General features: G+C 42.3%; 1 protein-coding gene across 4 annotated transcripts in view; it reads right to left on the bottom strand.

Annotated features, from left to right (window-relative positions):
- LOC115570251 (phospholipid phosphatase-related protein type 5-like) overlaps positions 1-12,468 on the bottom strand; it is a 304,040-nt gene that overhangs the window by 152,505 nt on the left and 139,067 nt on the right. For all 4 annotated transcript variants that reach the window (XM_030398710.1, XM_030398711.1, XM_030398713.1 and 1 more), the window contains exon 3: positions 11,907-12,157. In XM_030398710.1, coding sequence (XP_030254570.1) covers positions 11,907-12,157 — 251 coding nt within the window. The remainder of the gene's footprint in view (positions 1-11,906; positions 12,158-12,468) is intronic.

The following is a 12,468-nucleotide window of genomic DNA, read 5'->3' as shown; positions in this document are numbered from 1 at the left end:
AATATTTGCCAAAGTATAAAAGGTAGAAAAAAGAAAAATACAAACAGTAATGTCCTTAAAAAGCTGAACATTTTGATATTTGAATGGTTTTAATAGCTCAAGATTTGTAGGAGAAAAAGCGTGCCGAAAAACGTACGGAAGAATAATAAAGATAAATTCCAGAAGAACAATAGTGTGAATGCCTTTAGCATTCACACTGATAAAAGAAATGCCTACAACCACTGCCTTGTTTGAAAAATGAACTTGAAGATAAATCTAGTGTGTGCCGTTGTAAATGATTTGGTTGCAGCACTACCTTCATAGTTCAATTCTGCCTTTTTTGTTCCATCAACATCGTGCTCCTAAACAACATTAGGGAAATTGATTTCGGACATTTGTGAACAGATTCTGGACCGCAGAGACTGAATCTCTATTTTTATTTTAAGTGATTTCTTTTTACCTAGTAGGAACTGTCAGTTGTGGATTGGAGGGTTGCAAACCCTGGTCAAGCCTAGAGTCAACTAGTCCTGTTCCTGTAGGTTAACTGTCACACCAGAGTGTGACAGTTAACCTACCATCCACCCATACCACCTGCTGAGACTGCAGCATAGTACATTTTAGTCACTCAAAGACACATTGTCTTTGAACATAATCTAGGCAATTACAGTAATAACTATTACATTGTTCAGCATAGCATAATTGTAAAAACAAGTCATTTACAATCATCATTTCTAGAGAAAGGGTTAGTAGTCAGTGTCTATCAGTTGCTACCACCTTTCAACATATCATGTCCTGCTCTGCAGTCATAATTCATGTCCTATTGACGGATATTATCAGGTTGCACTATGGTGTGTGTGTGTGTGTCAACGAGAGTGAGTGTGTGTGTTGGTCTGCCCTTCACAGGGTCAAGGGAATTTCTCCCTGTGAGTTAGGCTTGTATGAGCTGTCATATAATATCAATGTTATACTTGATGACGCACAGAAAACCTGCACACACACTATGTGTGTGTGTGTGTGTGTGTGTGTGTGGGTATGAGTGTTCAGTTATTCAGTTTTTGAAGTAAGACCTTGACTTGAGACTCCTCAGGTCCACTTGATTTGTCTTAACAGCCTTTGCAAGCTCTTCATAGCTAGGTGCAGGCTCTGACCAATATTTCCTATTTAACGTTGGACATTAGCAGCCATTGGCATGGTCACTATAACAGAGGCCTGTCAGCTAAACGGAAGGGGGCTGCAATATGAAATATCCAACCTGGGGAGATGAGGCTGAACTGGGCATCAATTTTTGCCATATTCACATGGGTTCTTGTGGTATTACTGCTGAAGACCTGGAGACATACTATTGACACTAAACAAGATTATGTCAATGTTGTAATCTTTAATAAAATAACTATTACTACTATGAGTGATTGAAATATATATTTCCATTTATTTTTGAGGATGGTACATACCAGACCTGCACTGGTACGTACATCTCCTCTTTGGGAAATTGCCATTCTAACACTGACAAAGGTTCTTGTTTTTCCCTTCTACAATAGACAATTTCAGCATCTCATTATGCAATGCGGGACATTTTTTTGCTGAGTTTTGTTTCTTGTTTTTATTGTTTGTATTGTGCTTATTGCTTTTCTACTAATTTACAACAACTGATTATAATGATGCCCTCTATTTTTGCTATCTCCTTTGCTGCTGTGATAATGCAAATTTCCCTGTATCTTAACTGTAACCACTACCAATAAAATGAAGCATGGCAACCTTAAACTGCCTTATAAACTAATTTGAGTACTATGTCACATTTTTTAGCTAGGTTTCAACAGTGCAGGTATCATCTGAATGACATATTGTTTTCTCCTCAGGGCCTACTGTAGCTATATTCCCTCAATGTTGAGACCATTGAGCACTACAAACCCTATACTCGCCATGACTTGATTGCTGCTGACACCAGCTCCTGTATGTGAGAGGTGCTTTTGACACTTCCCATACATGCAGAACTGTAGGTCATACACTGAAGTAATAAGATGAGATGGAAGTTGAGGTTCAAGGCTCACAAGATTAATTTATTTATGCGTATGTACCAGCAGTGAGTATGGCAGTGCTTATAGTCTATGAATACTATTCCTACAATGCTTCTGACTTTTCTTAAAGTATCTCCAAGTATTTTCATTTAAAACGTGTTTTTTTTTAACATAAATTATACAAAAGGTAAAGGGAATGCGATCATTTGACGTTTTGATCCTCACTTCCTCCTGGCCAAGTAGCAAGATACTGAACCCTTATTTGCTTCCTATTGTCCCACAAACAGTGTGTGCTTGAATGGTGGTGGCTTCGGTGCCCTCCTCATCATTTTTACCTATGTCTACTATATTGAAAGCACAGATTTGACACTTTTAAAGAGATTGACTTGATTCTTTCTCATATTTGGAGATGCATCTTGGTTGCTTGGCAAGATTTATGATTTATTGTCATAAAACACCGACTTTCATTAGAGCCGGATCAGCCAGATCCATTTACAGCTCCACTGCTCCTCCCTGCACTGCTTCTTGGAGCAACACAGAGTAGGGGAGACCAAGGACTGCCTGTATGTGTGTTAATGAAGGGGATAAACATTTATACACCTGTGTTGACTTGTCAAAAGATATACTAACACAGTCATCAAATTCTTACACTGTGTAATGGCTTGTGTTGTGTTTTCATGCTTTCAGTGAGTAAAATGTTTTCATAACAAAAAAGGAATTAGCCACACTGATAAAATGATAAGAACTAGGTAGCTTAAGACCTCCTTCATACTCTCACATAAAATGACACAACCTTTCAAAGATTCAGGTCAAAACATTACGATAGGCAGAACTGAGTCTCCACATTACCATTATATTATGGGTAATTACTGCCTCATTTCAATAAATCCTCAGGTTCAGCTCATGCTGGATGGCTGTGCTTGGGTAGCACTGCTTTAATGGCCTTGGCAGTGAGAGTCTGAAGAGGAGGAATCATCATGTCCTCAGAGCTGCAGGGTTCTGTGTGTGTGGTTCTTCTGCTATAGTGTTTAAGTGTTAAGTGTCTGTGTGTGCAAACTGCATGCATGTTCTCAACACCAAACTGCACACACACACTGTCCTTTGCTAAATGACCTAGATAACTTAGGCAATCTGCCCTCCCCTTCATGAAAGGGGTCACTGATGGTCCAAAGCCTCGTATCCAACACTCATGGGCACTCGGGCAGATACTGGCTCTCTGACACAGAAATTCAAAGCAATCAGACCATCAGCAAAAATCTGATCCTTTCTGAAAACGTTTGATTTGTGCATAAAGGAGAAATCCACAGTGAGTCACACAGGGCATAAATCAGCAGCTGCACTGCACTCTGTGGTTAAAAACTGTCAAGCATGGACTTCCGGTTGATGATGTAAGAGAGCAGACGTCGGTTTCGGGTCTCCCGATCACATTTGTTTCATTTTCTACTTAGTGATCGGACTTTTTTCTATCAAACGGTCACTGCGTGCTACAGAGTTATTTCGACACCTCTGACACCGAAATGAGCTTCTCTAGACATAAGAAAAGTGGCACACAAACTCCAGTTGTGACCCGAGCCAGGACTAGCATAGCTAGCAAACTGTCGGCCATGGCCGCTAGCGCAGCTCCTGCTAACGCTAACAGCAAAGGCGCTAACGCTGATGCTGACGTTAGCCTACCTGTCCGAGGAGACGCTACTGACACAATCTCCATGCCGCAGCTGGTGGCCGAGCTGGCGAAGCAGAGAGCTGGTTTGAAAAATTATGTCTCCGGGCTGATTCAAGAATCTTTAAAGCCGCTTCAGACAGCCATGGATGCCCTCCGGGATACGGTCGGTTCGTTCCAGGCCCGCCTTGCAGCCACGGAAAATATCGCCGGAGAAAACTTTGAACGACTGACCACAGCCGAGGCCACAATCCAATCTCTCCAAACCCAGAATCAAACACTGTGGGACCGCGTCGACGACATGGAAAACAGATCACGCAGATCCAACTTGAGAATAGTGAACATCCCAGAGGGCAGTGAGAATGGCAAGGACCCGGTCAAGTTTATTTCTGAGCTCCTGGCGTTGTGTAAGGGTCCTGATGTGTTTACCAGTCCGCCTGAACTGGAAAGGGCTCACCGGTCACTTGGCCCAAAACCGAAAGAGGGGAAACCAGCAAGACCATTCGTCGTGTGCTTTCTTCGCTTTCAGCAGAGGGAGGCTGCCCTACGGTGGTCCAGGAACCATGTAGTGAACTATCAGGGGACAACCTTGAGGTTTTACCCCGACCTGAGCCCCGCACTGGCGAAAAAGCGAGCGGCCTACAACAATGTGAAGCTGGTACTCTTCAAGAAGGGAGTCCGGTTCCGTATGATGTACCCGGCTCGCCTGGTGGTAACTTTTGAGGCGCAGACATTCACCTTCGAGTCACCTGAAGATGCCAAGGAATTTTACAACCGCTGGGTAATTAAGGAGTGATAAAAACATCCGTGACTGTTGGCGCTCATTATTGAGAGAATGGCCTCTACATCAGGCACTGGACTTAACTAACTGGACTTTACACAAACAATACTTTAACTCACTCTCTTCGGTGGACTCAGGTATCCTTTTCTGTTCAATTTATTCATTTTCCTGTGTGTTTCTTTTATTGCTGTTCCTGGTTATTTTAGGCATAAGTGTTGAAACAATCTGTGTGGCATGTAAATATTACTACTTCAGAATTCCCCCTTAAGTTAGCAATTTAATACCTGATGCTATGTTAAGTGCCATGTGTGCTTGATATGATTCCTTTTTTCTTTCCTTTCTTTTCCTTATCCCGACAACTTCATCAACCATATGTTTAAAGAGGGATGTTATTACTTTTGTACAAAATGATTGGGAGTAACCCGAGAGAAAATAGAGTTAATCAGGATGCACTCCCGGAAGACCAGGGGAGATATGGTGAGCCTGCAGTTTTCCTCAGTTGGGGAGGCAAACATAGGCAGTGATTTTATTTTGCTTTGTTATGTTCTGTTGTCGTCTTGGGTAATTGGGGGTTCTGTTAGGGTTGTAAGTGTGTTGGGTGTGTGCATCCCTGGATTTCAAATCCATTTCAACAGTTTTATTGGCTTATTCCTATCATTTTACTATGTATCTTTAAGTGGAGGCACTCTCTCTTTTCTAAAGAGTGGATGCTGGGCTGCGGTGCAGCAGATCATGTATTCTCAAATATTACTGATAGATCTAGTAGACCATGAACAGGACACAGAAGAGTAATCAGATTACAGGAGGGACAAATGTAAGATTTATTTCATGGAATGTCAAGGGTCTGAATGGACCTGTAAAGTGGGCTAGAATATTTGCACACCTTAAACTCTTAAAGTGTGAAGTGGCCTTTTTGCAAGAAACACATTTAATGGTTAAAGACCACATCAGATTAAAAAAACTGTGGGTTGGCCAAATTTTTCACTCAAGTTTCAATTCCAGGTCACGTGGTGCAGCAATTATAATTCACAAAAAAACACTCTTTAATGCCACAAACATTATATCTGACCCACACGGCCGTTTTATTATCGTTTCAGGGTCCCTCTATCACAAACCTGTCCTGTTGGTTAACGTGTATGCACCCAACTGGGACGATGAGAAATTCATAGAAAAAGTAATCTCATCCATACCTGACCTAAACTCATGCTCCCTAATTTTTGGTGGAGACCTAAACTGTACAATTAACCCTTCCCTTGATCGTTCCAGCCCAAAGTTTAAAATCCGCTCCAAAATGGCTAAAACACTGTCATCGTTTATGAACCAAACTGGATGTTTTGACCCCTGGCGCTTTCGCTTCCCTCATAGTAAAGTATTCTCTTTTTTTTCACATGTTCACCATTCGTAAAGCAGAATCGATTATTTTTTTATAGACGGCGTACTGCTTCCCTTTGTTAAAAATACAGAATATTCCACCATAATTGAATCCGACCATGCCCCAGTAATATTAGATCTCTCCTTTCCACTTAACTCCTCTGACCGGGTTCCTTGGAGATTGGATACTGCACTATTGACAGACAAAGGATTCTGCCAAATGATTTCGACAGCCATTGATAACTTTCTAGAAACCAACAACAAAGATAATGTCTCCCCTTCCTTGCTGTGGCAGACTCTTAAAGTGGTAATAAGGGGGGACATTATCTCTTACACGTCCAGGTTGAACAAAGCTAGGAAGCAAGAACTAGAACAACTTCTTAGTTCAATATTTGACATAGACCGTCAATACTCTGCCTCTCCCACCCCGGAACTCTATAAAAATAAGCTGGATCTTCAAACCAAATATGACTTATTATCTTCCGAAAAGACATAACGTATATTGTTGAAATCACGAGGCTTTATCTATGAACACGGCGAAAAGGCTGGTAGACTGCTTGCACATCAATTAAAATGGAAGTCCTCCGATCAACAGATTACACAAATACAAAAAGAAAATGGGGAGCTTACTACTGACCCCCTTGAAATTAACAATACCTTTAAGGCATTTTATTCAAAACTGTATACCTCGGAAGCTCCTAGTGATGATACCGATATGCAAAACTTTTTCACGAATTTAAACGCCCCTGTTATCAGTCCCGCCCATAAAGCAGAACTAGAACTACCCTTTCGTCTTACAGACATCTCAAATGCGATTTTGGCGATGCAAAGTGGCAAGGCCCCGGGTCCTGATGGATATCCAATTGAATTCTACAAAAAATTCTCAACCAAATTAGCACCGCTTATTTTAGAAATGTTTAATGATTCGATGGGTACTGGGGCCTTGCCACAGACGCTAACTGAAGCATCCATAACACTTATACCAAAGCCTGGGAAGGACAGAACACAATGTGGATCATATCGGCCCATCTCGTTGTTAAATAGCGACATTAAAATTTTAGCTAAGGCCCTAGCTTGCCGTTTAGAATCGGTTACAGATGAGGTGATCTCCCTTGATCAAACAGGCTTCATGACTGGTCGCCACTCCTTCTCTAACATCCGGAGCCTTCTTAATGTCATATATTCTTCTGCATCAGGGGAGGTACCAGAAGTGGTTATCTCCCTGGATGCAGAGAAGGCTTTTGACAGAGTGGAGTGGGCGTATTTATTTGAATGTCTGCAGGCCTTTGATTTCGGACCAACTTTTATTGCCTGGATTAAACTTCTGTATGCCTCACCAAAGGCATCAGTGGTCACGAACGGGAAACGATCTGAATTTTTCTCATTATCAATAGGGACACGTCAAGGGTGCCCACTTAGTCCACTCTTGTTTGCATTCGCCATTGAGCCTCTGTCTATCATGCTAAAATCATCCCCGGAAATAATTGGAATTTCTAGATGGGGGAGGGAACACAAAGTGGCTCTATATGCCGACGACCTTTTGTTGTATGTGTCTGACCCAGTGCGGTGTATTCCCCACATAGTCCAGGTGTTGCAAAGATTTGGTATTTTTTCGGGATATAAGACTAACCTCACAAAAAGCGAGTGCTTCCCAGTGAACAACCTAGCTCTTGAAATCCCACAAAAGGACCTGCCATTCCATCCATCCAAAAATCTGGCTTTAGATATTTAGGAATTAATATTACACGGACTTTCCCTAAACTATATAAAGATAACTTCACACCCCTCGTCAATAAAATAAGAAACGATTTACAGAATTGGAGGTCCATTAATCTCTCACTGGCTGGAAAGATCAACTGTATTAAAATGAACGTGTTACCTCGATTCCTCTATCTTTTTCAATGTCTCCCTATATTTCTCCCAAAATCCTTTTTTCAGTCCATTGATAAAATGATATCATTCATTTGGGGTGGTAAAGTCCCTAGAATACAGAAAAGGCTTCTGCAACGACATCGATCCCAGGGCGGATTGGGTCTACCAAATTTGCTTCACTATCACTGGGCGGCTAATATTCAGAAAATCATATACTGGCTTTACACCCCAAAACTGTCGTGGTGTGAAATAGAAAACGAGTCATGCATTTTGACATCCCTCCTGGCCTTGGTTACTTCGAGTCTCCCTTTGTCCACTCCATCTTATACCTCAAACCCTGTTGTTATCAATACATTCCGAATTTGGTCCCAATTTCGAAGCCACTTTGGTCTAACGGATTTCTCTCTTCTGGCGCCTATCTGTGATAATCATCTTTTTGTCCCTCCTAGATTAGACAATGCCTTTGCCCTGTGGAAAGGACTTGGCCTCTCCAAATTTAAAGATCTTTACAGCGAAGGTGTATTCTCTACCTTTAGTTACCTCTCTCAAAAATGTAACCTCCCCAGCTCAAGTCTTTTCCGATATTTCCAGATCCGACATTTCATGCAAAACCTAAATTTGAACTTCCCCAATGCACCTCAACCTACTGCTTTGGATGGCATCCTCCAAATTCCCTCCAATTTAAAGGGTTTCATTGCGAGAATCTATTCAAACATATCATCTCTTGGTGACACCTCTCTCCATAAAATAAAAGGGAAATGGGAGGAGGAGCTTGGAGATGTAATACCTGAGGAATCCTGGACCGAAGCTCTGAAGAGAGTTAACGGAACTACTTCATGTGCTAGGCTAGGTGTAATCCAGTTTAAAGTCTTGCATCGTACCCACCTCTCCAAGTCTAGGCTGGCCAAAATGTATCCTGAGGCGGATGAGAATTGCAGTAAATGTCATGTTGCCTCGGCAACTTTAACGCACATGTTCTGGTCATGTCCTTCCCTCTCGGATTACTGGTCAGCAGTCTTTAGGACTCTTTCACAGGCACTATCCTTAAACTTGCAACCTAGCGCCTACTCTGCCATCTTCGGTATAGTACCAGCTGACCAACAGATTAGTAAAAAGCATAAGAACATTATTGCATTTGCGGCTGTACTTGCTCGCCGAAGGATTTTGTTGCACTGGAAATCTCCAGAACCACCAAGCGCCTCCTTATGGATGAGTGACCTTATGCTCCATTTAAGTCTGGAAAAGATGTATTTGTTTACTTGTATATGTGTTCTGCAGAAAATCCAAAAGCTCTGTCTGTTTACACAACTGTCTTTTTGTACCTTGCTCTTGATAAAAAGATGATTAAAAAAAAACACAAAAAAAACTGTCAAGCATGTTGGACTGCTGACCAAGGGCTGATGGATGAATGTGGTATAACTGATACTGCTACACCAGGTTATGTGTCGAGGACACACAGCCATCAGCCCTGTTCAGTATGTTACATCACAAAGTCAGTAAGTTCGGACAGTGATCCTTTGGATGTGATCAGCACTGGGTTCAAATGGCATACTGTACAAGCTGTATAACTACTGCCAAAGACTGCTGAAGATGCTATGGACCCTGATGAGAGATGCTTGGAATCACAATGATCATCCAATCAGAGGGGCACAGGGCCATGGCAGTCTTCATTCTCACAGAGCAGATCTCCAAGATCATTGGACAAGCAGCTGGTCCATCTCCAGTTTGCCCATCAACCTGGAATCGAAGTGGACGACGCCATCATCTTTCTCCTGGATAGATCGCTGTCTCACCTGAAGAAGCTTGGGAGCACTGTGGGATCATGTTCTTTGATTTCTCCAGTGCTTTCAACGCCATACAGCCAGCACTTTTGGGGGTCAAGCTGGAGCTCACGGGATGGACCAACCCCTCACGCACTGGATCCTCGATTACCTCACCAACTGGCCACAGTATGTGAGGACTTGAGACTACATGTAAGACACAATAATCTGCAGTACAGGGGCCCCACGGGAAATATTCCTGGCCCCATTCCTGTTCACCCTGTACACTGCAGACTTCTCCCACAAATCACCCCACAGCCATCTACAAAAGTTCTCTGACAACTCTGCTATCGTCGGCCTCATCATGGACAGGGACAACAGAGCCTACAGAGAACTTATTAAGGACAGCGGAACCATCTCCAGCTCTACGTCAGGAAGACCAAAGAGCTGGTGGTGGATTTCCGCAGGCACAAACAACCCTGCACACAGGTGAACATCCAGGGAACAGACATTGAGACAGTTACATCTTACAAGTACCTGGGAGTTCACATGAACAATGAACTGGACTGGACTGATCACACACTGCAGCAAAGGTCTGAGCAGACTCCATCTACTGAGGAAGCTCAGGTCCTTTGTAGGGCAGGGGGCACTCCTGACCTCTTTCTATGACTCTGTGGTGGCATCAGCCATTTTCTATGGAGTAGTCTGTTGAGGCAGCAGTATCTTAACAGCTGACTGGAGGAGACTTGATAAACTTATCAAGAATGTCAGCTCCATCCTGGGATGCCCTCTTACCCCAGTGCAGGTGGTGGGAGAGAGCAGAATGATGGACAAGCTGTCATCGCTGCTGGTGCAGGAGTCCCACCCCCTGCAGGTCACTATCACAGCACTGGGCAGCTCCTTCAGCAACAGACTGATACTGTGAAGGAGAGGTATCGCAGGGCCGTCCTTCTGCAGTCAGACTCTACAACCAGCACTGCTCCCAGTAGCATACATCTGCATACATTTTTTTATAAATACCCATATTTATTATTATTTGTAAATTCACTGCCACACTGTTTTTTGTAGTTTTTTGTACACTAAGTATGTTCATATGTATATTGGAGTCAGTGGCAGCTGGTGACTGAAAAAAATTGGGGAGGACAGGAGGAAAACCAGTCCACGGTGTCATGTTATTTTATACAAGTCAACTACTTATCCCTACTTTCTTATATTCAATGAAAATTAAGCAATAAAACAATGACTTACAAGACTTCTTTGAAAAACATTTTATTAAATGACTAATATACAAGACAAAAAAAATACCAACGTGTACCCCTTCCGGGATACAATCCCCAGTCACCTGTGTGGCAGGCCACTGCTCTACTCACTGTACTACCACAGCAGTCAATGTGCATACTTCAGGACAGCACAGCACATCACACTCATCGCTCATCACAATCGCCCAAAACAACTGTGTTGCTGCTCTGTTTTGTGTCCTGGTCGTGCCGCTAACGTTATGTCCTCCAGCAGGAAGAACAAAACGAAAACTATGAATTATCTGTCTGACTGCTTCTCTCTGATTTCTCCGAACAGTTTTTTTCTTTCAGAAATTTGCTTATATTTCCTTTGAAACCGATTCCAATATCGCTGAAAACTCCATATTTCTTGTCCAAGCATGGCTGGCAGTGAAAGCTGTAAAATACATAGAAGTATTTTTTGTTTACGGTTGTATAAATGTGAGAATGACTTTTGGGAACTGTTATTGGACCAACCTGCTGTCAATCTTGTATTCTGGTTGCTGATTGGTAAGGAAGGACGTCCTCCCTTAGCGCGTCATTTTACGTGTCTTAGCCAATCATAGATCAGCATGAAAAAATCCTAAATGCATTGAGTGGATGGAAGGAGATCCCTCCCATGGAGGACAGAAACCCTCCGTCCTCCTCTAGCCCCCACCTTCCTGCTCCCTGCTCCTCTCACAGACTGCTCTGTCTCCTCCATCTGCAGCTGTCGCTGTTGAACCGTTTTAAGTGGATTTTCTTCCAAAGATGAAACTTTTTTTTTATGATATAATATATATATATAATATTTTATAAATGATACTGAGATTTGGCAATTATTTATTTCAACCAGTTACTCTTTCTTAAAAAAACAAATGATTTTCCTCTTGCCTCTCAAAAATAGAGGAGGACCAACCTCCTCTGCCTCTATGGACGAGCCTCCTCTGATAGGAGTTTATCTTTCTGTTTTATTTCTTACCTTTTTAATCATTTTGTTTATTTTTTCACTTTTTTTATTGTTTCTTAAAATACTACTGTCCTTTTTGCTGCTGTGGCATTAAAATGTCCCCATTTGTGGGATTTAAAAACAGGGATATTTGGAAATTCAAACTTAAAAATGTAAATTGCAAGTATTTTGGTGAATCAATTTAATATTTGACCCACAGTCAATACAAAATGAGCAGTAAATGGAGAAGCAGAGTAACTCACAGCCAAGTAGAGTGCAGCATAGACACTAAGTGCAGCCTCCTTGGATGGGAAGGTTTTGCGGGCACGTAGGATATCGTCCTGGTTTCCTGTGCAGGCCTCCTGGTGGCTGATGTAGCGCAGAGCCTGTTGGCAGCCTAGTGCAGTGTAGTTGGGCTTACAGACCGTCAGGAAGTATGGTGCCAGGTTCCCTGTCACCACCTGGCCAGCATTGACAAAGATGTCAACGGTGAAGAGTCCAAAGGTATAGACTCCTGCAAAGAAAAAAGATGTTAAGAAGCTACTAACAGAAATAATGTTTAATAGACTGAATAGGTGACGCTGGTTAAAATTAAACTGTGGGGGTTGTCACTCTACCAGCTACCTCAGCTACCAAGGAACGTCATCACAGCTTAACATGCAGTAATTTAGCTGCAAATTTCAGTTCACCACCATCATCCTGCAGATGAACTTACACCATATGTCTGAATACAAGATGATATTTTCTCTGAGAAATACCTTTGATGAAGTGGCTGTGGATTATATTCCATGACGAGACAATTATGAGAGAGTACCAGTGTAACAC

Source organism: Sparus aurata, chromosome 19, assembly GCF_900880675.1.
Source record: "Sparus aurata chromosome 19, fSpaAur1.1, whole genome shotgun sequence".
Lineage (NCBI taxonomy): Eukaryota > Metazoa > Chordata > Actinopteri > Spariformes > Sparidae > Sparus > Sparus aurata.
The sequence above is the reverse complement of the archived record's forward strand: the minus strand, read 5'-3'. Positions and strand labels throughout refer to the sequence as shown.